The sequence below is a fragment of the Pagrus major genome, chromosome 4 (assembly GCF_040436345.1).
Source record: "Pagrus major chromosome 4, Pma_NU_1.0".
Classification (NCBI taxonomy): domain Eukaryota; kingdom Metazoa; phylum Chordata; class Actinopteri; order Spariformes; family Sparidae; genus Pagrus; species Pagrus major.
Genome location: NC_133218.1, coordinates 4,805,325 through 4,833,223, shown reverse-complemented (window position 1 = coordinate 4,833,223; position 27,899 = coordinate 4,805,325). Strand labels below are relative to the sequence as shown.

General features: G+C 39.5%; 1 protein-coding gene across 1 annotated transcript in view; it reads right to left on the bottom strand.

Moving 5' to 3' along the window:
* Positions 1 to 24,352, bottom strand: part of coro2ba (coronin, actin binding protein, 2Ba) — a 52,855-nt gene extending 28,503 nt beyond the window's left edge. Inside the window, exon 1 of the mRNA XM_073464443.1 lies at positions 24,298 to 24,352. Coding sequence (XP_073320544.1) covers positions 24,298 to 24,312 — 15 coding nt within the window. The 5' untranslated portion in view covers positions 24,313 to 24,352. The remainder of the gene's footprint in view (positions 1 to 24,297) is intronic.
* Between the last annotated feature and the right edge of the window lie 3,547 nt (positions 24,353 to 27,899).

Genomic DNA, 27,899 nt, shown 5'->3' with positions numbered 1-27,899 from the left:
AAAATAAACCTAAAGAAAACTTTTAATTTTAAATGAAATACTGCTGAAAGAAATGCTTAATAAGAGATTGTATTGAGCAACCGAAGTCAGTGTCTTTACTTCGGCTCTCCATAAGAAAAGTATCAAGCAAATCAAGCCCTATAGTTGGCAGCAATGAATGGAAGCTGTTGTAAGTCATCACAAAAATATGAGCAGTCAATAAAGGAGAAGTTGGCACCTCATTGCGAGGTGCACTTACAACTTTCCATTAGACGGTAGACCGTAAGCACACTTACAGAAATCTTACTACACATAAACTCAGCTGAAACTGATGCATAAAGAACATTCTAGTGAAACAACAGCCGTGCATGCAATGATTGCTTGCAGCATTGCATGCACACAAAAGACAAAAAAACGGTGGAGCACAGCTAACACTGCAGGCGGCAGCAGCTGTGGGCAAGTGGCAAATGGAATAAAATAAAAGAGAGCAGAATAGATTTAACACACCTGCTCCAGCAGCCCAACGTGAATCAGTCCAGCTGGATTTTTGTCGGATTTTCCAGATGGCCAGTTAAGGAATGTTGGAAAGGTAATCTTTTATATGAGCCTGCATTAATTTCAATCAGCTGAAAAGAGAGGTCACAGAAGCTCTTGGATCTCTCTCAGTCTCCTTTATCCTGCCCATTAGTGCCTATTATATCATTTCTGGAGTTTATCAAGCAATTTAAAAATACACATAAACACGCCAAAAAGGCTCAAGTGTAATAAATCATATTTAAGTGAGGGTAAGTGTGCTGGCTGAGTGCTACATCCGCACTCTGTATGTTTTGCTGGTCTGTCTGTCAGTCGGACGTTCATGGTCCCCAGAGGATGAATCTTACTGACTTTAGTGAACTCCTGACTTTGACATTTGTAGTTCAGAGTGAAATTTCAAAGTAATCAAATTTTCTACAGATATTCATGGTTCCCAGAAGATACTATTCACAACTTTGAGAAGTGATGTGCTCTGTGTGCATCCTTATTTGTCATGTAAATACATATAAATTGTCAATTCAGTGTTATAGGTCATTTAGTAAATTGTTGTACTTGATTCCATTTAAGGGTAAACCACAGAGCTTTTTCATTGGCCCCCCAGGGCTTTGGGTCAGGGTCATCTGTACCCTTTGACCCCTCCGACGACGAGCATGGCATGCTAACATGATTAAGCAAAATGTTGACTATGGTAAACACTGTGCCTGCTAAATGTATGGCTGATAGCATTGCCATTGCAAGCTTGTTAGCAATGTGATGTTAGCACTTAACTCAAAGGTAAAATATTGTTAACTCATGTGACATGATACAACAAGACAGGAACCGGCTCATCAAAACACTGTCCAATAGCACTACTTCTCGTGTAAAGAGTACATTAACCTTATTATACAGTAACCAGACTGTGTTAATATCTAAGTAACACAGTACACAACAGTAAGTTACATTAAGGATTTCTCTTTGTGCCATAAATATGGGCCCAGTGAAACAGCAGCCAGTGCTGTATGAGTTTTGGAGTGTGTGTTCATGATGATAGGGTATGACTCTGCGATAATGACAGGAGATGCACATGCTCAGCTAATGGCAGCTCTTGGGCTTTAAGCCAGCCCCATTAAGCAGCGGTAATGGTGCAAAGAGTACACAGGAAACCCAGAAACACAGCTGAAGGGCACTTATCACAGCACAAGTACATATGGAGGAGTGAGTGTCCAGGAATCTAACCATTGCTTCGAGGAGCTTGTTGACAGCATGTATTATACATACTTTGGATATATACTGTAGTATTTGCTGATGTGCTGAAAAATACTAGTTCCGGGTCTCTTCTTTCATCCCTTACTCTAATACATACAACATTTTACATTCAAACACAAATCAGAGACATCATTTTCCTATTCCACTTTAACCATCAGGCATTGAAAACCAGAAAAAAGGTCTAAATTAATAATCTCCCCTGTGCTTGCCTTTCTTTTTCCCCCAGGAGTTTCTGCCTGATGCTTTTTGGAGCATAATGATTCGAGCTGGGCCTCACACCCCAACTGACAGAGGGGGGTTGTAGACTCAAGGTTGAGGAAAAGTCCAGAGGAAAGACAGAGAAACAAAGGAGGATATGTGACTAAAGAGAAACAGAGATAAAGGGAGGCGGATGCTGCTTAAAAGAGAGAATAAAGCAGTAAAGGTGAAAGAGAAGACAAGATAAGAGAAAAGAGAGGAAGGAAAGGACTGGGGCGGACCAACAAAGAATGATGAAATATTTAAAGAAACAAAGAAGACAAGCAGACAAAGAAGAGGAGCCGAGGAGGCCCTCAGCAGACAGAGATTAACTCCCCCTCTGTCAGACCACCTGCCTGCTCTGCAGCACGACTAACACTGTCTGCAGATAAATATCAATATTCTCAGTATCTAAAACTCACAACTGTAGCAACTAAATTATTAAAATATCAACATCCAAGAAGCATTTAAGCTTTATCCTTTTATAAAACAATAGCCTGACAGCAGTGTAATGCCATTGAGATGTCATGTCGTGCATCCTTGTTCCTGTAGATAATAATCAATACCATTGTGTTTAAGGAGAAAACAGAAGCATCAATAAAAAAAGTTGACTCATGTCATAGTACAAAAATATCATCAGCTCTAAAATGAAATCCTGTGAAAAACAGTGGTTCAAGTTGAGAATGCCAAATGGCGCCAAGCCCAAGATGCAGGGGCGGGAGATACACTTTCATCAGATTAATGAAATCCATCACTGAAGTAGGAGCACAGAAACAAGCTCTAGGAATTATTAATCAGTGCCTGAGTTATGATTTCAGTTCTGTTAAGATATTGCGTTCTGAAACTTCAAGGTGATTGCTGATGGAACACGATGAATGGCAGGAGGTTGGATCATCGGTCATTTGATCCAGAGCCTGCCAGGAGGCTGGTATTAAAATCAACAACAGTAGCTCTGTCTGATGCATGTTAACACTTAAGAAATTGTGGATGGCTGAGCTGTTTTTTCATAAGATATTGCATGCACACATCTTCTGAAAACACGAATACAAAATCCTGGTGCTTGTTCTCTTCTCAGTTATAAAGTAATAATATTTTCATCAAAGTTTAAGTAAAGTTCCCATTAAATTGCCAGTACAGTATTATTTTCGTCAGCATATTTACATGTTTCTTGTAAAAACAAGCAGCTAGGGAGGGTCTTGTTGTAGCAGCTACATTTAGCATCAGTTAGGACCCGTGTCCAAATCGCGTTTTTTTTTTTTTGGAAAAGCGCTGGCTGTGTGCTCAGGAAAGCTGGGATGAAGCGCTTGAGCACTGGGAGATATAAACACTGCATGTGCGTCTTGTCTCTATGACAACAATATCTTGACAGCCACCTCGCCAAAAAAGAGTCGTTTTAGCTATAAGTGTATGCAGGGGGAGTTGGTGTGTTTCAAGGGGAAAGTTGAGCTGGCAGTCCGCAAACCAGCACCAGCACAGACATGCTAGCGCACATGTGTAAATGCTCACTACAGTGTGGACCACTTGCGTAGGTTACGGTGTAGGCTATGGGTGGAGCCTACGTATTAGCATATATCAGCCTTCATACATCCATAGCAGCATCATAAAAAATATGAAAGCATTGCTTTGGATACCAAAGGAATACCAACAAAACAACGTTTTGCCATTGTTGGGCCTAATACTGGCAAGTGAGATATAAAGCAAAACATATGTGATAAAAACACTTCAACATCAGTTTTGACCTCAGGTGAACTTTAAGCGAGCAAAAAGGGTCCTTCAAGCAAGTTAATCGATTCAAAAACTCAGCATTATACTATATTTTGACAACTGCCCGGATGAAAAAACACGTGTAAATCGTAAAAATGAATGATGGTTGAATTCCATTTAGCTATTTCAGTTTCAGGGTCCTGGTATTGTTCATGCTGGCTCTTGGTCTCACTGTCATGGCTTATCAGGACACTTGAATAGAAAAGAAACATGATTACCTGTGCACACCTGTGCCTTTTTACCATGACAAATCAACATGTCTGCTGTGAAATAACCAAACTGGAATGATAATTAAGCATCCGAACAGTGTTAAAGTAAACACATTCTAAAAAGAAAGCATAACCATTGCCTGCAACATGAAAAGGTCCAAAAGCCTGGGCAGCACCCGGTTTCTCTTCTCCATTAAAACCATCAATCAAACCATTTACTGTTTCAAACCTGATTAATCTCTAATATTTTAAAATCATCATAAAGTATATAGAATTTCTATTGCTCAGTTTTTCACAAGTCTGGGAATCTGTTTGTTCATCCAAACAGATGAGACACAAAGCTTTGAAGTTCTGCCCTGCAGAGACTCAATGTGCCAGGAAATCTTGCCTGTCTGTGTCATCGACCAGATGAACATCATTTCAGTATCTCTACCTCCTTAATCAATCACTGTCTGTCTTGCTCTCACTGCACTCTCTCTCCTACGTCCTCTCACTCTCTCTTTCTCTCACTCTGTCTCTCTTCGCACGATTAGATGGATGGAGAGCATGAAAGCGAACCTAGACAGAGAACTTAGCCAAGCCAAGTGCCAGACCATCTGCCTGGCCAAGGACTTCTCCATTCCAGACAGTGACCATCTGAACCTTGGCAACAACAGTTTGTGCTGCTGGAATACTGACCTTCTATCATTCATGTAATACTGCCTGGAAAGTCAAAGAAGAATGTGATAATTAATCCAAGAAGGAACAGAAGCAGAAAGATCTGATATTGTTCGACCCTATTTCCAATAGTTGTCTTGATGCCAAAAACAAATTTACACAAAGCAAACAATAGTTTTTTTGAAGGACGCATGATAATATCAGCACGTCATTGGTATCAGCTGATGATAGGATGATAAGATAACACCTTTATTATGCACAATGCAACGCAAACTATGGAGGTTTCTTTAATTTTGGCCCTCTGCATCCACAAGTGGGTCATCATGATAAGACAAGGCATAATAATATGTTAATTTCACCACAAGAGAGACTTGATGTTCTCTACAATTATATGACAAAAAATATGTGCATATATCGACATCAGGGATTGGCCACAATGTATACAACATAGGTCAACAAACAAAAGAGAGGAGAGTAAGCAAGATTAATAGTCTAAAGCCTTGCTGGTGGTCCCTAGCAAAGTTCCTCGCATCACACAATATGAGAGTGTGATGTGAGGAACAAATAATATACTGCAAATTTTCTGTTGACCTAACCAATGGGACTAAAAGTGTCAAGTTTGGGCAGGTGGGCCCAAACCTTTTGCCTTGAAGGGCCAAAACTACAATTTTATGATGGGCCACAGGCTATCAGCAAACACCTGTACTGAATTGTAATTAGGGCTGTCAATTGATTAAACTATTCAATGGATTGATAGCCCCAATTATAATATATTGTAACGGTACAAAATGGTCCTAGGATCCCAAGTTAATTGACGGACAAAAAAGCACTGTAAGGATCTTCTTGGAAACCGTGAATAGGAAAATTTAATTGTTTAACTGCTCTCTGGCTTTTTAAACATGGAGACTTTTAGCCTTAGGGTGGTGCTACACAAAAAGTCAGGGAGTCACCATAAATTTGATTTTCAACTTTCACAGCAAATTTCTTGCCATCAATCCAGTAATCTGGATCTGGACCAAATTATTGGAGAGACTAACTGACTGGCAAAAGGTGCAGATGCCAGATACCAGTAGTGCAAAGCCATTACAGAGCTATTAGCCTGATACAGTTACCCAGGGCAATGAGATAACTAATATCCTTGTGCAGGAACCTCAAACACATCAATATCATATTAGTGCACATCAGTTCTCTGTAATATCTTTACGGTTACACACAGTTTAATGGACAAGTCGATTTATACTGAAGGTGGATCCATGGGGTAACTACAGGAAATATTCAGTCTATGAAAATAGTGACAGTATGTGCACTTCATATGTATCAGTTTATCATATGGAAAAGGTGAGATGAGGAGAAGCGCAAAAGAAATAAAACTGTAGCAAAATTACAGAGCATAGAAAGGACAGAGCTTCTTTGTGATGCTATTAAGATGGCTAATTCGCCAAATGAGTTTCTCCTGTTGTTGGTTCTTCAATGCAAATGGCGTGTCACAATCTATTATCATAGGCACAGGATACAAAGAAGGTCTCATCTGTGGGACAAACAGACTGCAGCAATTTTGGCACCTTTGCCAGCTTTAAAGTGGGGGAGGGAAACTCCAGATGTTCCTGTTTATTCAGTGCAGAGGCTGTGTGGAAAGACTTCTAATGGGTTTTTCTACCAAAGTGAGCAGCTTAAGCCACAACTGTAGTTGGCCTACATTTATTTCCACAGGCAAAAAAGACAGGGTTAGAAATGAAACTGCTGTCAATCATGAGTGGGGGTGGTGACTGTGTACTGTAGTATTGGGGACCGGGGAAAATGTCCTCACAAAGCAGGAATGTCCTCAAAGTGCAGGTACAAAACTATTATTTGCACTCCTTCACATCTTGGATAATTTCTCAAGTGCCTCTTTAATAATGTTCTTAGCAGCTTTTGTGTCAATCAAGAAAAATCCCTACTCTACTTCAAAAATGCACACGCACACACACACTGAAAGAGAGAGAAAAACAGCCATCAGTAATCGCTTTTGCACCCATGAGTGAGCTTGTTAAGCAACATTTGAAATGACAGTATTCCCATATGTGGCTGAAGGTTAATGTGTTGTGAATTTGACCTATTTCAGAGGAGCCACTCTGTTGATGATGAGGTTACAAAGAACACCGACCACATGACTACAATTACTAATGCTGCTGTCAATCTACATCCACATGCCTCTAGTTGTTCATTAGAAGTCTTCCATTGTAGAACAGGTTTATTATAAAGTTTATATAAGAGCATGCCACTCACATGGCAGGACAGTGTTTGGCCAGCAAGCAATATGTTGGATATCTATTATATGCTCACTCATGCACATCTTTCCAGTCTGTTGCATTGATCTGTTCATTACCAGCCCGTCAATTGGACCTCTACAATACAGTATATCTACAGTATGTGTCCCAGTTTAAAAGCTAATTGTAAAACAAAGACCTCATTTCACTTTCCTCTATGGGGAAAAATATTTAATTTTGGCTGTTATTCCAGACGGGATTCTTTATTGGCTCCATCTTCTCCCTGCTGGATGTTACTGCTTACTTCCTGAGTCATAATTTAGCTTATTGTATTATCTGCACAACCCTTCTTTCTGTGCGTCCCAGTTTTTTGTCTGTTACAGTGCTTTGGGTGGACTGGGCAGTAATCTCGTGAAACAGATCAAAAACACAGAAACTGTTAAGTATCGAGGATGACACATATTAAGAGTACACATATTAAAGCTGGGTTGTACAATACATTGTTGATACCCCCCTCTAACAACGTGTCAAGTTGCCCTATGAAATATATATCGTCTGTGACTAAAACTTTCTTCCTCCTACAGAACAGTATAGAGAGCTTTTGACACTGGTATGAACTGGGACAACTGATTAGCAGTGGCATGGCTGAGATATGTATAACATATACGACTGCTCTTGTTAGATTTGAAGCTCTGTCTTACACACAAAACACATATTGAATGGTTTTGAATAGGGGTCGACCGAAATAGCTTTTTCAGGGCAGATACTGATTATTAGAAATCAAGGAGACCGGAACCGATACATTTGCAGTAAAAATGTAAAAATTTTTGTAAACATGTAAACATTTATTTGATAGATTTAGTTACAAGTTACTTTGCAGATTTAGATTATTCAGTGTGTTTATTGGCTATGTGTTATGATTGACTGAAGCTATCAGATATAGTTGTGGATGGGACATTGTGTGAGAGGATGCTGCATCAGAGCCAAAGTAGCACATTTTTATATTAGTTCATTTTATCAGCAATCTGACAGAAAAATCCCCAATACCTTAAAACAACCTAAAATTAAACAAAATGCTGATGGAAGTACTGACACACAAACACGTTTGTTTTCTATCTCCTTAAAATAAAAATTGATACAGGCTGTATTGCAAAGCTTCTTATCTACATGGACATGCAACAATCATTTATAATCATAAATCCCAACAAACAATACCAGACTTCTGCACACGCTGCAAAACGCCAAATAGGTGGCTTGACAACTAAGAAGCCTTTTTTGTCTGGGAGTTTGTTTTTTCCCAAAGCAAACTAACAGAAATCCAGCGACAGTATAAAGGTCAGCACATGTAGCTAATATCATGAGCGGTACTGGAAAAATGCTAACTCTCCTAGTTATTTCTTTCGAATCACCTTGCTGTCTTCCTGTGGTTTCGTGGGTGTGAAGACACTTTTTTCCAGTCCAGCCCATTTACAGTTTCACAGTGACAATAAAGGGATGCCAGCTTCACCGAGCAAATTCATTACACCTCTCTGCCACAGAAAAATAGCAGTGGTGTGATAGGTCGGGGATGCTTTAGATATATTTGCAGACCTATTCTCATTTTATCTTTCCATGACACAAGGACCTGCTTCATTTTTGCATGCCTTTTGTTACTGCTCCACTCAGCACCTTTCCACTCCAAACCACAACAGCTTTTTCCCCCTGACGATGTGGAATAATGTCTTTTAGCCTTTATTACCCTAAGCTCAGGAGGTAACAGCTCCCATTCTTCATTGTCAGGAGCAGTGCTAGGCTACAGTCTTTACCTTATGTGACCAACATGAGGAATACAGAGACTTACAGGAAAATAACTTAAATACCTGGCAAGCAGTTTGTTAAATAGATCTACATTAAACTGGCTAACTACTAACTACTTTGCAGGAAAGGAGGCACAACTTTAACAGCAATTAGCATGGTGGAAAGTATGATTACAGGGTGGTGTGTAGGTGTTTAAGTTTACCTCAATCTCTAAATGAGACGAAACACATTTCACTACAAAACAAAAGAGTTGCATGTATATTTCAACTTATGAAGTTCTTGTATTGATGCAAACAATTGCATACTTATACATCAAGCTCATGACGGGTCAAAGTGATTTGGTCAGACAATCTTTGGTTTTATTTCACCAGTCACACATCAAACCAAACCAACAAGCTAAAAGATGCAAAGATCTCGAGGTGAGGTGTTGGTTCACAGTGGGATCAGCAGTACTAACAATCATTTTACATTACAGGGAGTTTTTTTTACTCAACTTTAATGATAATGGTGCTTTATTTTTTCAATTTTTATTTTGACGTTTGTCTAGTTTGACCATGATTACAACCTTTCTGAAACTTTAACTTTCTTTTAGTTGCATAACCTTTCTCAATTATTATCCAAATCCAAACAAAACAACAATAAAAGCTGGCTTCAAGGTAAGGTTTGCATGTGTGAATTCAAGAAAAAGGAGCATCCAGACCTTGCTGTTGTCACATTTTTCAGCTTGTTGTGGAGGAATATTATGAAACAGACAAGAGCTGCCCACTTCCTCTTTAATTACCATGTCTTATTAGCAATGCTTGGATCTGAGCTAAATTTTGATCAGGTCTCTGCATTTTTTCCTCACCCTCTTTGCTTCTGTGTTGCTCTCCGCCTTTCTACTTCATCTCTTTCCATGAGACGTTTGCATAAATGACCTGGCACGTCAGCACAGACCCAGCAAACCGTCTCAGCTGCAGTCAGCACCCACGGTGAAGACGCGAGGGGCTGGAATGCAGACACAGACTGCTCTCAGCTGGTGAATCTGTCCAGCAAACAACAACACACAGAGAAAATGCATACAGCAGGTCTACATTTAACAATGCAGTTCACGGGGTTTCCCTGAGTAGTATAAACCTTCCTATCACAAAGCCAACACATTAAAAACTTACTAAACTCGACAGAAGACTGAGGTGGTTTTTAAACAAATGGATTAAGGAATGTGCAGAAAAATGTCCTTGGAGAGATCGAGCTTCAAGCATGTTTCTTTTACAGAATATTTAAAGTATGCAATGTATTCAAAGTAGCAGAGAAGACAGTTTGTGTTTGATATTACTGGGATGGTATGAATTCTAATGTCCCATAATTTCTAAGGGCTCTTTGTTTTCTCGCCTCTGTTGTCGAACTGTTACATACCCACTGTGTAACCATAGTGACAGCAATGGAAATCCAGACAGCTGGAATTAAGAACAAATTCTTCGAAAAATAAGAACAGACTGACATTTTTAAGGACATTTCTCAGTTGTGGTTAAAAAAAAAAAAAAAAATACTTGGCAAAAACTCTGAAGCACAAAATTAACACCAGCCACCAGCCAAACGCTTTTAAAATATGCAAGTGGCTGGTAGATCTGCTTCACTCACCAGCCAAAAAAAGCAATGGTATTTTTTTCAAAATTTGACTGACCATTTGGTTGGTGGACAAAAAAAGTTCTAACAAATTATAGTATAACCAGTAACCAGTAGAAGTAACCAGTATAAATCAAACTCAGTGTTGTTTCATGTTTCTGCCTACACACACAGATATAAACAACTTTTCAAAGGATGTATATATATCAACATATAAGATTACTAACATCTAGGATAGACCTTTTATTTTGTCTTTTTTGGGGCGTTTTCTTTCACCAATTTTGGAACAGTTGGGTGAAGACAGGCAAATCCATCCAAAATCCTGTTCCTTACTCAAGATAACCTGACTAACCACCAGGAGTCAGTACTGCAGTAAGAACAGCACTCTTTCCACCAATTTCCCACCTATGAACACTATCCAAAACAGGAATGGTAAGACCTCTGAACTGAACCTAGGTCTCTGCACCACCTGGCGCCTGATTTCTCCAAACGCCAGTTGAACTCAAACCATGCTTATGAAACAGATTGCTCTGGCACTAATGTAACAAATTGCTGACGTACCAGGCTTTATCTGCGGCTCAGAGCTGACACTTTCACCATATACTGCTGCCTTTATAAGAGGCTTATGTATTTATGCTTCATGTGATCTCCTCATGGGCTCATCAGTTTGTTCAGAACAGCGAACCACCATGACTAACTACCTTTAAAATTAGAGCAGTCTGCCTGTGGATCTGAGGGACTCTCACTGTGGATTCTTTTAAAAGAAACCTCAAGACACATCTTTATAGTCTGGCTTTTACTGAGGGCGCCTTGTCATGTTTTATCATTTGTTTTTAATACTTCTTTTAATCCATTGTCTATATTTTTAAATATATTTTATTAACTTTTACTTATTTTAATATTTTATTGATTATTTTTGTGATTCTTGTGAGTCTTGCAAATTGTATGTAATGTTATCCAATTTTGTTTTCCTCCTTTTTTGGTGCTTGCTGGTTTATTTTGCACCGTGAAGCACTTTGGGCTGCATGTCAGCATAAAAGATGTTTAAAAAGAGTTTACATTTTTTTTGTGTATCTCATTTGTAGTAACACTAAACATATCATAGCATGGATTGTATTAAGGTTATTACAACATGTTCACTATAAAGCATAGTAGAGACATGAAGTAAGAAAGAAGGCACATGAGGAATGAAAATGAAACACATGAAGTATTTTGTGCTGCAGGGAAACTATTATCTATATTTACACTGCTATCAGTTCCCATAGGCAAAATACAGAGCTGGATTTGACCCTGATGAACTCCAGTGAGGATGTCTGTGTGTGTGCATCAGTGTGTGTGTGAGAGAGAGTGTGTGAGTGTGGGTGGTAGTATCATCCACCATGGATGTGCTCTCACTCGTTGCCCCTCTCCCCACTCATTGCTCTCTTATGTTCACTCAACTCTTCAGCACCGTCTCATTCAGTGCAGCAGTTCTACCTACAGCAAAAGATAAATTCATAATCTGTATGTTCATGTCATGTTTAGGTTACCCCTTATATTCAGGTCCTTATAATAATAAGAGTTCAGTAATGGGTTATAATGCACCTTTAAGTAAGTCCTTATAAGATGCTTATTAACATTATTAGTAGGGATGTCCCGATCAGGTTTTTTTTACCCCGATCCCGATCTGAGTCATTTAATATTTAGTATCTGCCGATACCAAGTCCCGATCCGATACTTAGCCCTAACTAATATTTTCTTAGATAATACAGCTGCATTAAGAAAAATATCACCTGCATCCAAGTTGTTCTTAATAGCTTTTTTTATTTTGTTAAAACAAAGTAAATACTTTCATATGGCTCTTTCTTATTCTGCATATCCTATTGCAACATTGGTTTTCATTGTTTTTTTTTTTTTTTTTAACAAAAACAACAAGTAAACAAAGTCAGTAACTAAACCCTGATCCTCTACCACAGAGGTGGGCTGGTTATCCAGAGCGATGAATTCAATGACCTTCTCTGTAATATTTGTGGCCATGTCGCTGACTCGAGGATATTTCTCTTTCCTTTTGAAAGTATCCACGAGTGTTTGTTGCTTCGGTGCCTTTGCCTGTATTGCTTGAGTGAACTTGAATGTTTTTGTTTATGTGCCGTATCAAATTTGTAGTACTAAATGCAGCTCTTTTGTTACCAGCTCGCGAAACGGTCGTATTGCAGATGTTACATGCTGCCGTTTCTTTCGCTTTCTAATTTGAAATATTTCCACACTGCAGACATTCTATCCACAGGTTCTCCAGACTAACGTTACAGGCACGACTGCATTCTGCCACAAATTGTGCTCCGTTGAGGACAGCTGACGTAAAAATAATCGGGCTTGGGTCCACGTTCAAAATTGCCAATCCCGATCAGTGAAAAAATGCCCATATCGGCCCCGATCCCGATCCCGATCCCGATCCCGATCCCGCAATCGGGATCGGGACATCCCTAATTATTAGATAACAGACATTTTTAAACACTTTGCTACTATGCTTTTTATTGCTTTATTGAGATGAATGCATACTTTTTTATGCATTGATAACATTTCTAAGGAGACTTTTTATCTAATAAATAATGTTTATTACAGGGGCGTCAATATAAAGTCTTACTAATGTTTATGAAAAGCAAAATACATCACAGGACATTGTGCCTGACTACCACACGATGCGTGGGAAATAAACAAATCACAAGCCATTAGGCGTCAGCACTGATGATAGACCGTACCACAAATGTGAGTTGACGTTGCTTAGCATGCAAGAAATGTGAACACAGCACATCACACAGCACTACTGTTATCCTCATGCCTGCGAGTGTGATGTGGGATAAAACTATGTAAGTAGATTCCATCACACCTCATCGAGCCTCCCAACAAGGTAGCTCCGCCAGAGGATGGACCACCCGATTCTCACTGCAGTGGCACTGCAGCGGCCTTCATAGTTGACATGTATTGACCACTGCGGTGTCACCAGTGCGCTCAAAGAGTGCATTTGTTTATCAGTGTCTCTGTTCACTTAACAGCACTATTATTATTGCTTGAAAAGCTCTGTACATTGAGTCAGTTCACTTTGTGACTATTAAAGGGACAGATTGGTTTCTGGGGATGATTCCATTTTAATGCAATGTGGGTGTTATGGACATTATTCAAATCAGTTATGAGAAATTTACACTCAATAAATTTCAAAGCTATAGGCACACAGAAGTCCAATGAAGAAAGAAAGATGAGCAGTCAGACGAAAAAAGTTGCCTAGAAGCTGACATTTTTTCACCAGATGCTGTTAATCCCAATTGAGAAGACAGTGTGTGTGCAAAATTACATCAAGTACAGTGGTTAAAAGTTGAACTGGGAAGTTGGTCTGTCAACTGCTTTGGATGTTTGGGTCAAAATGTACCATTTGCCCTTCATTCTTACTTCAGAATAAGCTTGGCTAGCATGTTGGCTTGTTTAAAATGTGTCTGGTCAATTTACTGGTCGTGGTTTTTTTTTGCTTGTTTTGACTTCTTTACAATGAATTCTAACAATGTTAATGCGTTCCCACATCCCAGAAGTTACTTTGGTGAATACAAAGTTATTATAGTTGCCAGTTTATTAGGTACGCCCAGCTAAAACATCAAGATGGGACTGTTGAACTGTAAACTGAGTTATTTCTGGTATTTAGCCTTCCCTTGTGATATAAATGTCTTGGACAAAATAACCATTTCACCGAAAGGAGCTTTTTGTCACAAATGTCCTGGTCATAAATGCATGTCTGAGCAGGCCCTTAGACCCCTAAAACTGTGATTATCACCTGTGGGACCAAAGAATAATGAGAGGGGAATATTCAATAGCCATTACTTTTTTCTACTGGCTTTTCTGATATAAATAACATCCACACTGCTGCTGCAAGCCATTCAATCTGTTTCAGTGTACTAAAGCCAGATGCTATCTGACAAGAGAGCCGTTTCTTTCACCATAGCTCTGTTGTGATGGCCACAGGAGCTTTAGGACCCTCTGAATGAGTGAGAGACGCAGAGATTAAAAAAAAAGAAAAAGAAAGATAAAGATACAGACAGACAGATAGCTTGATAGAAAAAAGAAAGCAGATAGCTGCAGCTTTAAGGTATAATACAGACTGAAGGTTACAAGAGGAGACAAGAGACAGGAACAAATTGGAGATTTGTACGGATATGTAGCATTAGTGAAGTGAAGGAAATAAAACGAAAGGTTAACCACGAGAAAGGCGGACTGCTAAGAGGAAAAGCAAGGATAGAGACCCTGTTTGAATCCATCGAGAAGAATGATTAGCTCTGGAAAAGGTTGTAACTAGGGCAACACGATAAGGTAAAAAAAATCAAATTGACACATTGAAATATGATTCATGATTAGCTGGAAAGATCATTTTTACATCACTATTTTTATCAAAATTAATAAAGTCATGATGATGTGACATTTTTGGGGTCTGTACCAAACAAACATGTTTTCTTACATCTGCAGAACAAGATTTATTTTTATTTTGAACATAGCCATATTGTGATTTTGATTATATCTCAATTAACTGTGCAGCCCTAGTCGTCATCAATCATGACAACTAGTATAGAGTCTTACTACCAGTTTCTTCCTACATAAAATGCAAATGTTGTGAGATATATTACATTTCCATACGGCAAACATTTTCTCCAAAATTCTTGAAGAGGCTTCTTTGGAATTGAGTAATTATCCTACTCATATATAAGTCTTGAACAGCAGTGTATGGGAAATTTATAGTCCACAAAATAACTTTTTTACCCAACCCCTCCACACATCACACACACTTGCACAGACAAAGTCAAACCCCCATCTGTCTCGATGCAGTTATTGCTTTGTCCCCAGGCCCACAAACAGGAAGCACATCCTATGTCCTGATTGTACAGACTGCACACACACACACACACACACACACACACACACACACACACACACACACACACACACACACACACATATTCCATGGGATATGCACCTAATCTCAGCTGGAGGGGAAAGGGGACGCTGGTAATAGTCACTCTCTCCTGTGTCTTTATTTCCTCTGGAGGACATTCACAAATAATTTCACATGAATCTGTCCTCTTTTATTCCAGCTACCCTCCCACAGGGAAATCCAAAAATTGACTTTTTAATTCAACAAAAGCTACAACAAAGAACTCCTCTGTGCACTTTTGCAATGGATTCAAGTCATATTTTGGTGAGAAAGTCATCTGCTATATGAGAATCTGGACTGTCTGAAAGCCTTTGCAGTGGAGCGATGATTCATGCAGTGACACAAGGAGAGAAGGGTTTCCTTGGAAATACACGACAGGCTTTTCACTCCGATTTGAAAAGTACAGTTTTTACAGACAGTCACACACACACTGAGAGACACACACATTGAGTGGGGTTAGGAAGCTTTCTGACAGGCAATGAGCTCATGAGATCTGAATGTCTTCCTGTGGTGAATGCTTTTCTGTGGCTTTTCTCACAACTATTTTCCTTTTTTCTCACACTTTTTGTCTGCTTCCCTTTTCACACACACACAACTAGCTCTCCCAGTGTAATTCTTCTATCTGCTCCATTTAGAGTGAATATAAGAAACAAAAAAAGCTTAATTCTGGATTTAGTATTCTTAATCTGATAAGCTGTTGTGTATTTTTCCTACCAAAGGAATAGCAGGTTTTGGGTTGCTAGGTTGGCGATTTAGCCCCCAGTTTAATGTGTCTGTCCGTGTGTCGGTGTGTGTGTGAGAGTGTGCGGGTAAACATTCAGCTTGACAAATGGCCAGTGGTCTAAATCAGACTCAATTAAGATTTATGGTGGGCGAGGTGCCCTGAGTAAAGAATTTAGATGGTAAAAGTGTGGATGTGCTTTGATTTGTGTGTGTAAATGTGTATTTTCTATTTTAATTGTACAAATAAAATCACTATAAAAGCAGATAAAAATGTAATACGATAATCAACAAGATTTGTCAGAGCTTTCATATCTTTAAACATATCTTTTATGCAATGAGAGTCTTTACAGCCTTTCAGTTAACAGCAGAAGCTGTACCATAAACACGCTGAAAATGGCTTTCAGACGTCTTTCCAACCACACGTGTGCCTGACATCAGAGCGGCGTGGGCCTCCTTCATAATTGGGGTGTTTGCAGATATGTAATTGCAAACACACTTAACACAGCTGGAACGCTACTTTGAATTATATAGAATTCACGTCAGGATGGTTAAATATAAAGTGCTTGCTAGAGATAAAACAGGCATGTACATGTGTGTGTTCTTGTATTTTTATCTCTGTGATGGCTCTGACTGTTACCGTTTATATTGCATGTATCGTATGTGAAAATGTTGCTTTGTATGCAATTTTTCTCACTTCCAATTTTTGTGTTTTGTTCAGCTCGTCCTCATCGGGAAAATAACAGTTTAGGTCGACTGTGAAAGCAGTTTACTACGACCCTTATTTACTTTTCTTGTTCAGCAACAATCTCTAGTGGTTGAAGTAATTATTACTGCAACAAAGGAGGAAGTCAGTTGAAGTAGTATAAAGAACTGAAAGGTGGTCGGGGATGGTGGTTGGGTAAAACAAGCACAGGAGTTTCACCCAGGAGACCACTCTGTCCAATGAGAAACCAAAAGTCACGTACATAACCTGACTGCAGTTATGTATGTAATGTAGATACGTTTGTAACTGAAGTTACATAAGTAACGTAGTTATCTTAACCCCAAACACGATGTTTTACTAAACCTAACCGAGTAGTTTTCTTGCCTAAACGACACCAAACTACATCCGTACGACAAAGGTCCGGTAAGCTTGTTGCTGATACACTTCAACAGTCATGTTGTTTTGGGAATGGTGATATATGTTGTGTTGGGAGTCACTGGGAATCAACCTATTAAGTTGTTTAGGTATAAGGATGTGTTGGGTTTTGTTTATGTTGCTTATTGCTGTTTTCATGACATGAACACAGGGCTCCAAATTAGCTTCATCCACCAGCCAAATGATGGTAAAATATGCTAGTGGCTGGTTGTGCTGGGTATCGAGCTTTGATACTTTGTGTTGTCATTTCGATACCAAATTTCAATACCTGAGGAGTTAATCTCATCAGCCCCAGTGAGCCAATAATGATGCAGCATGCTTGTTTTGCCAATATCTAATAGTGCTGTTGATTGGCTGTCTCGAGGCATGCAGGAGAAGCACTAGGTTACGCCCAGAGACGGGGCACACCACATGTGATGTAGTCTCTTGTGAAAACCAATTTCATAAAATTGGTTATGTTAAAAAAACAAGACCTGATCCTGACCGTTTTATGCATTCATTCATGGTCAGGTGAAAAATGTAATCTTAATCTCTAATGGCCAATTGGTTAGTGAATGTTCAGCAGATTAATATGTTTTTTGGGGGGCTGGTGAGTGAAGCAAATCTACCATACAGTTGTATATTTTTACCAGCATTTGCCTGGTGGACGGTGCTAATTTTTGACACTGTTCACTGGTGTGTTCTGATGGGTAAAAGTATTTGCATCTGACTTGAGGGCGAGACTTTTAATTTGAGGGCTAAAGTTAAAATAGGATTAGGGCGAGGTCGGGGGTGCAGTGCAGATGGTTAGGGTTAGAGTTAGGAGCCAGAAAATTAATCAAGTCATAAGGGGTCCTCTAGTAATACATGCATAAGTATGTGCATCTGTATGTGTTTGTGTGTGTGTGTGTGTGTGTGTGTGTGTGTGTGTGTGTCGATCCTCTGGGAACAGACAATCATTTATCACCACATGGACTCCCTTTAGTGTCAGCTGGGGAGCAGTTTTGCTGGTGTCTAAAGGAACAAAAAGGGGACTCCGAAGGCCAGTCCTCCCCCTCCTCATCTTAGTCACTCTTCTCCTCCCTCAGCGTCCCTCTGTCCTTCTCCCCACCCCCCTTCCCTGCACTGGCACACTGCTCTTTCTGTGGTATCCAACCAAAAACAACTGGACCATTTTAGGGGCTGCCGTGCAAATCACAGCTTTCTAATCAAATAGGGTTTTCAAAAGAACAGTCCAAACGGTCTGAGCAACTCTTCCGATGCCAGCAGCTCGCCGTTATGCTTTATGGGATAGTTGAATTGGTTGCTAAATGCTCAGAAATTGCTTTGAATATGAAACAGAATTCAGGCCGTCTGTGCTTTTATTTCCCAACATCTCTGGCTGAAGGTCATTTGGCAGACAGAGGGCTGGGTGACCTCAGCCTTCTGGAGAGGTCAGTTTCCAGCACAGAGAAATCCCACTGTGGCCATTGTGCCTCTCCCTTGAGCCCCGTGGACTCAGAGCAAAACTAAAACTGACAGGAAGGTAACTCAGGGCAACAATCAATGCTAGGGCTAGCCACTGTTGCCCCCTGTGTTGTTGGAGGACACTGAAGTGGTCTTTTATTGAACAAACTAAGTAGATCTACTGTATGGGTTTGTTCTTCCTACTTGTATCTTATGTAAGAGAGCAGCTGTGAACTGCAGGGTTTAATTTAGCTTCTCTGAGATGAAGCCGTCTTGAGGATGTAGACACACACATTCACATGAGTTTAGGTCAAAAGACAGCAGATAAACAGGTTTGTTCTTCTACTGATATCACAAGATCTCCAACACTTGGTGCTGATTTAGTAGTAGTGGTGGAAGTTATCCACCCACCTACACATACTGTAATGTGTCTGCCAACTCACATTTGTGCCCTCCCACCCACGTCCACACACTCTCCACACACACAGACATACATGCAATCACAAAGCAAATGAGAACAGAGTGTCCAGATATAGTAATAATAATCCCATGCCGTGCCCTGATGTGTGAGCTGTGTTGGCAGTTTTCTGAAACAACGCTGAGAGCAGCATGTCGAGTGCTGCAGAAATCTTTTCACTTCGTTACAATATTTGACTCATTTTCACGTCACAAGAGTGGAGTATGAACATTAACAGCCTTTTTAACAGCATTCCCACACAATGATACAGTAACACTGACAAAAATACAAGGCAAACTCCCTCTAATGATTAACTACTGAAGCTTAAAGGGTAACTACACCAAATTTACTCAATAAAGTGTGTTTACAGGTCTTGGGGAATACTGCTGCATATGTGAAAAAAGTAGTATAAAGCCTTTTGTGGATCCAGAGGAAGCTGCATGTAATCTTATGACTTGCCTCTAGTGATGTCACTCAGTGGCTAAGTTGCATTGTGGGTTATGTGTACACCAGGTTTTGAAAAGCAGTCCACTGGTCTAACATTGTACTTTAATTCTATAACACTATTGGACTCATTACGGACAGTTCAAACACAAATGATCTAAACCGATACAGCAGAACCAGAGATATTATCTTCTTTATTCCATACATTCTTCTTCCTTTTAAGGCCTGGCACCTACATTACCCACAACAAGACGATGAATTGATATTTGATTTTCAAGCAAATATTTCAAACATTTGATGGCTCCAGCTTCCTAAATGTGAGGATTTGCTGCTTTTTTTGTCATTTATGACAGTAAATGAAGAGTCTTTGGGCTTGGGATATGTTTATACTTCTCATCCAACCACAATCAAATTCACTCTATCCAGATGGCGCGATTTATCTGGATAGTTTTTTTCTTTTCTATTTTTTTTTTGAACGATGACAAGCCGGAATGAAAACAAGCCAAAATGAAATAGGAGTAACGAGGCTAATTTTAAAATGTAAGGAGTAGAAAGTACAGATAATTGCGTGAAAATCTAAGGAGTAGAAGTAAAAAGTCGGCTGAAAAATAATCACTCCAGTAAAGTATAGATACCCAAAATTTCTACTTAAGTAAGCTAACAAAGTATTTGTACTTCGTTACTTGACACCTCTGTTGCAGCTCCAGTTCGTCATTTTAAAAGATGCAAAAACATAAGTCAGAGATTTGAAAAATATTTCTAAAAATGTAGTTTGTTCTTTGCAGTATTTGATTCATGTAAACTCCAGTCAATAGTGCATTATCCATCTCCTTAGCAACTCCTCAGCAGTGTCAAAAGTCCTTGATACAGCACTGAGCCAGCATTTATGGGGCAAAGTTATACACAGAGGGATGATTCTGCTCATGAACCTACAGTATAATAACATCATCCAGCAATTTAGAGAATGCATTCGCCTCAGGTATTTTACAAATCACATTATGATGTTCAATTTGAGGGTTTATGATATTTGGAAGCAATATATTGGGTAAACCTCCAGGCCCAAAGAAATGATTGCCAGAAGACTAAAGTGTTGGTGTTAAAAAGCTAAAGAGCTTATGTGTCCTCGCACAGAAGACGCAGTCCAGTAAGTCATGTTTGAAAGCAAAGACCATGGATTTAAAACATCCAATGATCTACTTCTGTGAGAGTGAACAGTAGTCTGTCTCTCTCTGTTGGTTGTTTTGTCTATCATGGTGAGACACAAATACATATACAGTATTTGACATTTCCCATTTTTATCTGTTTCTGACACACACACACACACACACACACACACACACACACACACACTAACAATACATAAGATTGGTGGTTCCCAAATTTGTTTAAACCACAGCACCACTTTTTTGTCATGGAACCCTGCGTCAGCCAACCCCCAATATAACATGCATATACAGTATCTACACTGACACCTTTACAATTTTAGATTTTATATTATGTTATATTTTTAATTTATTAACTTAAATAATACATGCCCATTCTCAATTGCTTCATCAGGTGTTCTGCAGACTTTCTAATAAATAAATAATTAAATCTGCAAAACCGTTTCTTTCATTCCTTCAAGGACAAACAAACAAAACAAAACAGAAAGTGTTTGCGAAGATTTTTTAATGTTTATTCTGGTGACTGAAAACTCCTGAGCTGAGTATGTTGTGTTACTATGACAACCACCAACTGTGATGTCATTAGCTGAGTTTTTTAATATGGTGGTTTTGAGATTCACCGCTTTTTTCTTCTGCTTTGATTTCTTTGAAAATGTAATGTAAATAAATCAAAGTTTATGTCACAGCCTCTGTACATGGGGCCCATGCACCACCGACTAAGCTACCAGGGCGCCCCAACTGAGTCTTTCATATAAGCACATGACTTCACATGCTATACATCATACATGTGATAAGACCCTAAAAAAGTCAACATTTAGTAGCATCTCTTGTAAAAAAAGTCTTTTGTTGTTTGATTGGTCTGATACCAGCACAAGTTGCCGGTCTGACCTTTATTATTTTGTCAAAAAACATACATGACTTGATGAGTCATTGACAATTTATTTCTCCTTTTGTCTTACTTAATGGGTTGTTGATGTTAAATGTTTGACAGCAAAACATTAGCTTATGACTCACTAAATTAGAGCACAGACACTTCACTTAGAATCCCATCTGACAACTCTTCTATTGAGCTCTTAATTGAGTTTCTGATTGATCAGGTATGCAGATGTGCTAATGAGTATAAGTAGATAATCCAAGGTGCAAACCTCCTCCTTTAAGTACACTGTACTGGTGCTAATAAGCCGAATCAATAAACATGACATGTCACTGTCATGCTTATGCCACATGTGCACATGTCTTTGTCCTCATTGCAAATCACTGCAAATTGCAATGTTGGAGGTCAAACCAGACAATACAAATCTTGGTCTGATACTAAGTATCAGGGACTGTCTCTCCAGAAAATTGTCAGTCTGTATGTGTGTGCTGAGGGGTAGAGGGCTGTTTAGCCCCGTCAGCAGAGAGGCTCTTGTCCTGTATCCCTCCCAAGGTGACTTCTCTGCTGTTGGCAGGCACAGCCATGAAAACAGCTCCCTAGACTCACTCTCTCTCTCTGCCTCTCCCACACACCCATCATCTTTTAGATACCACTGGGTAATGTGCTTTCATGCCTTTTTTTACAAAGATGTCAAAGCATGTTTTAGTCTTTCCTTTTTTTTCTCTTCACTCCTTCCTCCTCAATCATTTCCATAATTGCAGGTAGGAATCAAAATGCCAGCAAAGACAACATAAATCAAGGGCGTATTCATTAAAATTCTCTTCCATGCTCTTGGCCTTGTCTACAGTCAGATTTAGGTGCTGGTTCAAAGCCAACACATTGGCACCTGACCTTTTTCCTCTTTCAGTTCTCATAGTGGAGAGCGTCCACCTACGCAGCGGCGCACACACCTCCCACACACCGCTCTCACACACAGGAGGAAAATTGTACTTGGAGAGCAATCGTCTGTTAATGTGTGTGCTTAGAGACTGCAGGCAGGAAACTACACCATTCTGTATTAACACAACTACTGTGTGGAACTTGCAGGTGTGTGACCACCAGTGTGAGTAAATAGGCCATTGTCCTGTGACTACAGTAGGTCATCTATTTTGGTCTAGGTTAATTCTCTACATGGGAGTAGGTGTGCTAATTTCCTCTCTGTATGAGTCCTCCTGTTTCTCTCTCTTTCCCTCTCTCTCTCTTTGTTAGTGTCTCTCTCTCTCTCTCTCTTCCTCTGTTAATTGATTAAGAGGATTCAACCGGCTGCCGCTGCGTTAAGCGCAGTCTGCAACCACCAATACACACATGGGCGCACATAAACAGTCTCTCCCAAACAGGCTGACACACCTACTTTAAGATCATCTTGAAACTGATAATTGCTTCAACCCAAAATCAGGTTCTAACCAGCCACAATAAAATGTTAGCATTGTACGTTTGTGTCATATGTAATATAATGACATTTCTATGTCATATCACATTAACATTACATGTATATGAGCTGACTTTAATGCCATTACAGCTAGGCAAAATGGCTAAGCAGGGACCACTGTTCAGGATGGCATTTCAACATTTGTAAGCATGAAACTTGGACATTTTTAACGAGACACCAGGTATTTTAAGCCAAAACATGATCTTTTTCTGACCCTTACAATGTGTTTTTTGTGCCTAAACCTAACCAGACCATAAGCATGGTGTTATCACAACATGAAATTGAAAACTGAACCTAAAGAATCATAAAGTTGGCACATAAAGACTATAAGTTTCAACATATCTGTGGTTTGCAAAAACGTACATTGTCAACATTTAATATGGCTATTGGGTTTGTCTTAACCCTAAATTTCTGCCTTGTAGGAACTTGCTTTCATCCTGAAATGATGGCTGAGTCGTCATTATGTGACAGTATTTTCAGTTACATTTACATTTATTTATCTTTTGCCCAAAGTTACGTACAAAGGAGGTGCAACACAAGCCACAACAGATCGAAGAGAAGCCACAATATGACTGACGCACACTGACACTTGCCTAAATCCAAAATACTGAAGTTATGTCTTCAGTGGAAGTGCTTAGAAATCCTCTGTCAGCAAGAATTTGCATACCGTGCTGGGAATCTTTCTTTTAACTAGTATATAAATCACTATCTGTCGAAGCCACAGCGGGACTTGAGGAGATACGCTGTACTCACCAAATCTGCTAGCAAACAAAACACAGAATCAGTATGGAAATGCTTACCAGTTCTCATATTCTTATAGATAGAATGAATGAAATACCTTAAACAAACAAATCTGCCAAATATTATCACCCACACCACAGCTCTCAACAATCCGTATGATAACTGGGTTTGAAAGTGAGTATTGTACAAAATAACAGTACCTTTAAGAAACATTCTAGTCTTCAAATACCAGGCCTAATTTTGAAATTTCTTCTCTGAATCTCTCTCTCTCTCTCTCTCTAAAGTTTCTATACCTCCTACATGGATAAAAAGGAATAACTTCCTCACACCCAGAATAAATTGTTTCCTTGAGATGCTGCAGATTCGAGAATTTCATGTTGGTCTTCTATCATAACCAGACTGGATTTCTAATAGGAGAACAGTCATACATATTAACACACATCCTCAGGCAGCAGCAGCATCCTGATAACCTTGCACAACCCGGCAACTCCAGCACTAGTCAAAAACTCATCTTCACTCCTCCACAGACAAACACACACGATGAGAATTACACCTTAAATAACCTTCACAGTCCAATCTAACCCCAAAGCCCAAATCACAAGGTGACATGATTAAAGTTGTTCCCCATCCACAGCGGTCTTACCTTTGTGACAGTCATGCAGAATCAGTGGGTGAGGAGCAGGCCAGTGTCCCCTTCAAGCAGAGAGCAGCGCCGCAGGAGTGGCAGAGTGATGAGGAGGAGAGGAGGGCAGCTCTGCTGAATATGCAGAGAGAGGGAGAGAGGAGGAGGGGACAGACAGGTTAGTGTGTCTGGCTCACTAAGTACGGAAGGGCTGATTGCTGCTGCAGTGAAGTAATGGCTGGCAGCCGGCGTGCGGTTGGTTACTACAACAGGGAAAAGCTCCTCGCTAGGATACACCCCTCCCACCTCCGTCCCTAACTGCTCACACGCAAACACACACACACATGCAAACTGATGATGCCCTCAAAATCTGGCTGCTCTACTCTCTCACTCTCTGTCTCTCGCAATATGATTAGTGATGGGCTAATACAGCTTATTGATGAGCAGTCAGGCACGGCTGCAGGAGGAGGCGGGAGCAGTGCTGCCTGGGACAGGAAAGGAGAGGACTGCAGAAACAGAGAGAGAGAAAGGGAGGGAGGGAGTTGGACGTTGTGTCGCAGTCTGCTACTCAGGCATGGAGCCGGCTGCACGTCATCCGGTGTGTGTAAATGTGCGTGCGTGTGTCTGCGTGTGAGTGTCACAGGCATTAATGGGAGGAGACAAGGACATTTTTTGATTTTTGCACCAAGTTAACTCTACATCACACTGAATAGAGTTATTTCTCTTTGTGGAAACAATATAGGTAATCTAAGATTACAGAGGTAAAAGTTGTAACGCTGTACTTATGAGGACACTCTTTGACTTCTTTGTTTATCTCTACATGTATCACCGTCGGCCTCTGCACGTATCCTTTAATTTCACGCTAAACTAGGGCTGAGCAAAAAAATTATGTTATGGCTCAACCCCTCTTCTGTGGAGTTAAATAGTGATAATTTCATATTGCACTTATTTTAAGAAGTTCAGTAGCTTAAATCAATTCAGATGGAATCAAACTGAACAAAAATCAGTTATTAAAGGATAGGTTTACTCAAAAATAAAAATTCATGGAAAGTCAAGTGAAGTTTCTTAGTCCATAAACCATTTCTGGAGCGTCACAGCATTGCAGCACTTGCCAAAACAACTGAAGTAGATGGAGACTTGTTTTAAAATGTAAAAAAACAGATGAAAAAAACATTAAATGATTCCATACAGCTGGTCTGGATAATCCCAAATTAAATTCAAAAGACATTATTTATACCCTCAACACCGGTTGAGCTTGTGCACCTCAGAAGGGGTTTGCGCTAATCCTTTTAGCTAAATAAAGTTTTAAGTCCCCATTTACCTCAGTTGTTAAGGAGATTGCTGCAACTGTTTTGCTGTGGAGCTCCAAAAATGTTTTGCGGACTATGAAACTTCACCCATCTTCATAACTTCATAGTACTGATACACTGATGCTAATGCAAACTGAAATTGTGCACTCATGTTCTTACTCTCGACCCTCTAATTTTAAATTGAAATGTTCCTCTAAGTCTTGGATCTCTCTTAAAAACTAACACTCAGACAAGTTTTGTCTGAGTGAAACAAAACTTACTGAAATGATAATCACTATCACAAAATATCCTTAATAATGTCATGATACTTGTACACTGATTGTAATGCTACACGCTGTAATCTACATCCTAACTCTAAGCCTTCTAATCTTAAACTCAAAGACACTTCGAAGTCTAAAATCCAAATAAATATCTCAAAGAAATCAGAAATGCTATGACATCTTCAGTTTGGAGTACTTCATGTTTTCCTGGTAAGGATAAGAGTATTGTAGCACAAAGGCGCCCACACTCACAGAGCAACACATCTTTGTCATACTAATTGTGTAAAGAGAGGGATGCTCGAGACAAGCCAAGATTCCAACGCAGTTACCATGGCTTAACTTCCCGTAGCTGTGTGAGACTCTTCTCCAGTGGCTACAACCCACAATACTGGCTTTGTTCTGTGTCTTCAAATGTATGTTCATGTATGCGTGTGTGTACTGTAAGTGTCTGCACAAGCTGGAGTGAGTAATAGGTCAGTAATAAGACAAAGACAGAAGGAGTCCGTACTGAGTCACCTGATAGAAATTGTCCATCGCAGGCAGGTCATGATGGTTTTGGGTCTTCCTGTGATATTATCACACTTGCCCGTGTTGTTATTGAGTGGTCACTTTGCTCCTCAATCTCAGTGTTTAGGAGTGTCATCTAAGAGCCCCACTCTCAGCATTTCCTGTCAAGAACAATAGTATTTCCTGTGTCTGTGTGCATGTTAGGAGTAGGGGGAGAGGGTCTTCGAAATCTATTTGGAAATATGTAGTCTATTGCCAAAGTTAGGCAATAATAGTACTTAGTTGTGCACAATTAGCATGTATTATTGCTTGCCAAAGCTTAAAGACTAATATGACAGGTTGTACTTCATTGTAAGAAACACATAAAGGTTGTTAAAATAAATGTATTGACAATCTTGTTAAAAGCATTTTCGATAAATCCTCATGAAGTTTGGTATTACAGTCAATTTGAATGAATAGAATATAAGCAAGTTCGTTCTATAACCTGCAGGAGCGTGACCTAGTGTGAAATTTACATGTTGTGCCACTGAAGTTCATTTTTACAGGATGTTGGAAGTACGTAATCGTCCAGTTTACATCATAAAAAGGTGTTGGAAACAGACATCATCCACTGGGTGGAGGTGGCAAATACAGGAACCTGCAGACCAGACAATGTCTCACATGTTCCACCAGACCACTGCATGCTCCTATTAAAAGAAAATGGAGGTGGGAGGAGAAAAACTTTTTTTTTTTTTTCATATGCAAGGATGTCAACAACCTTCATTTTAAAATAAGGAATAATAAACAACAGAGGCCACCGTCTGGCTTGGCTGTAGGCTTTAAATCCACAATTCCTTTCTGTTCCAGTAAATTATGGTGAGTCTGTTTTGCATTAGGAATTTCATTTCCCTGTTGTTTACTATTCTGACTCTCTGACAGCTGTGTAACCTGGGGGAATCCACCATATTTAACAGTTTGCTGCCATCTTGTGGTGAAATCATGTAATTACTTCCATGTCGTTTGGCTCAGAGATTGCCAATGGATTTGAAATATCCCTCCTTTCTCAAGACTTTTGGAAGACTTTGTCACAAAAATGTAAACCAACGGGATTTATGGTCTCAGGTTTAAATGTTCTCCCACCCCCCATTCGCCACTACCAAGGTAGAAGCTAAACAAAAACAATAAAAATCTTTCACTATGCTATTAATTTACATTTTTTGCACAACAAAGAAAGTATATATACCTTTGACATTTTTTTAGACATAAAATGTTGCTGAAGTAAACATATTTACAGTATAGAAATTATGTAATCATTTAATTAGCTAATCATATTATAGATCAGCAGGAGTGTTAATTGTAAGATACTAGCTGGTAGCTAAGTTTTTTACAGACACTGTAAATTACCTTGGAGTTGACAGAGCCAGCTTAGCACCTATTTTTCTTAAAGGCCAGAATAAGTATATATATCTTATATATATCTTTGACCAACACCTCTAAGTATTTTTACAATACTTTGCTAATGCTCTCTTAAAGGGATTTCTCGATTTCTTAAACATTCTTTCCGCCT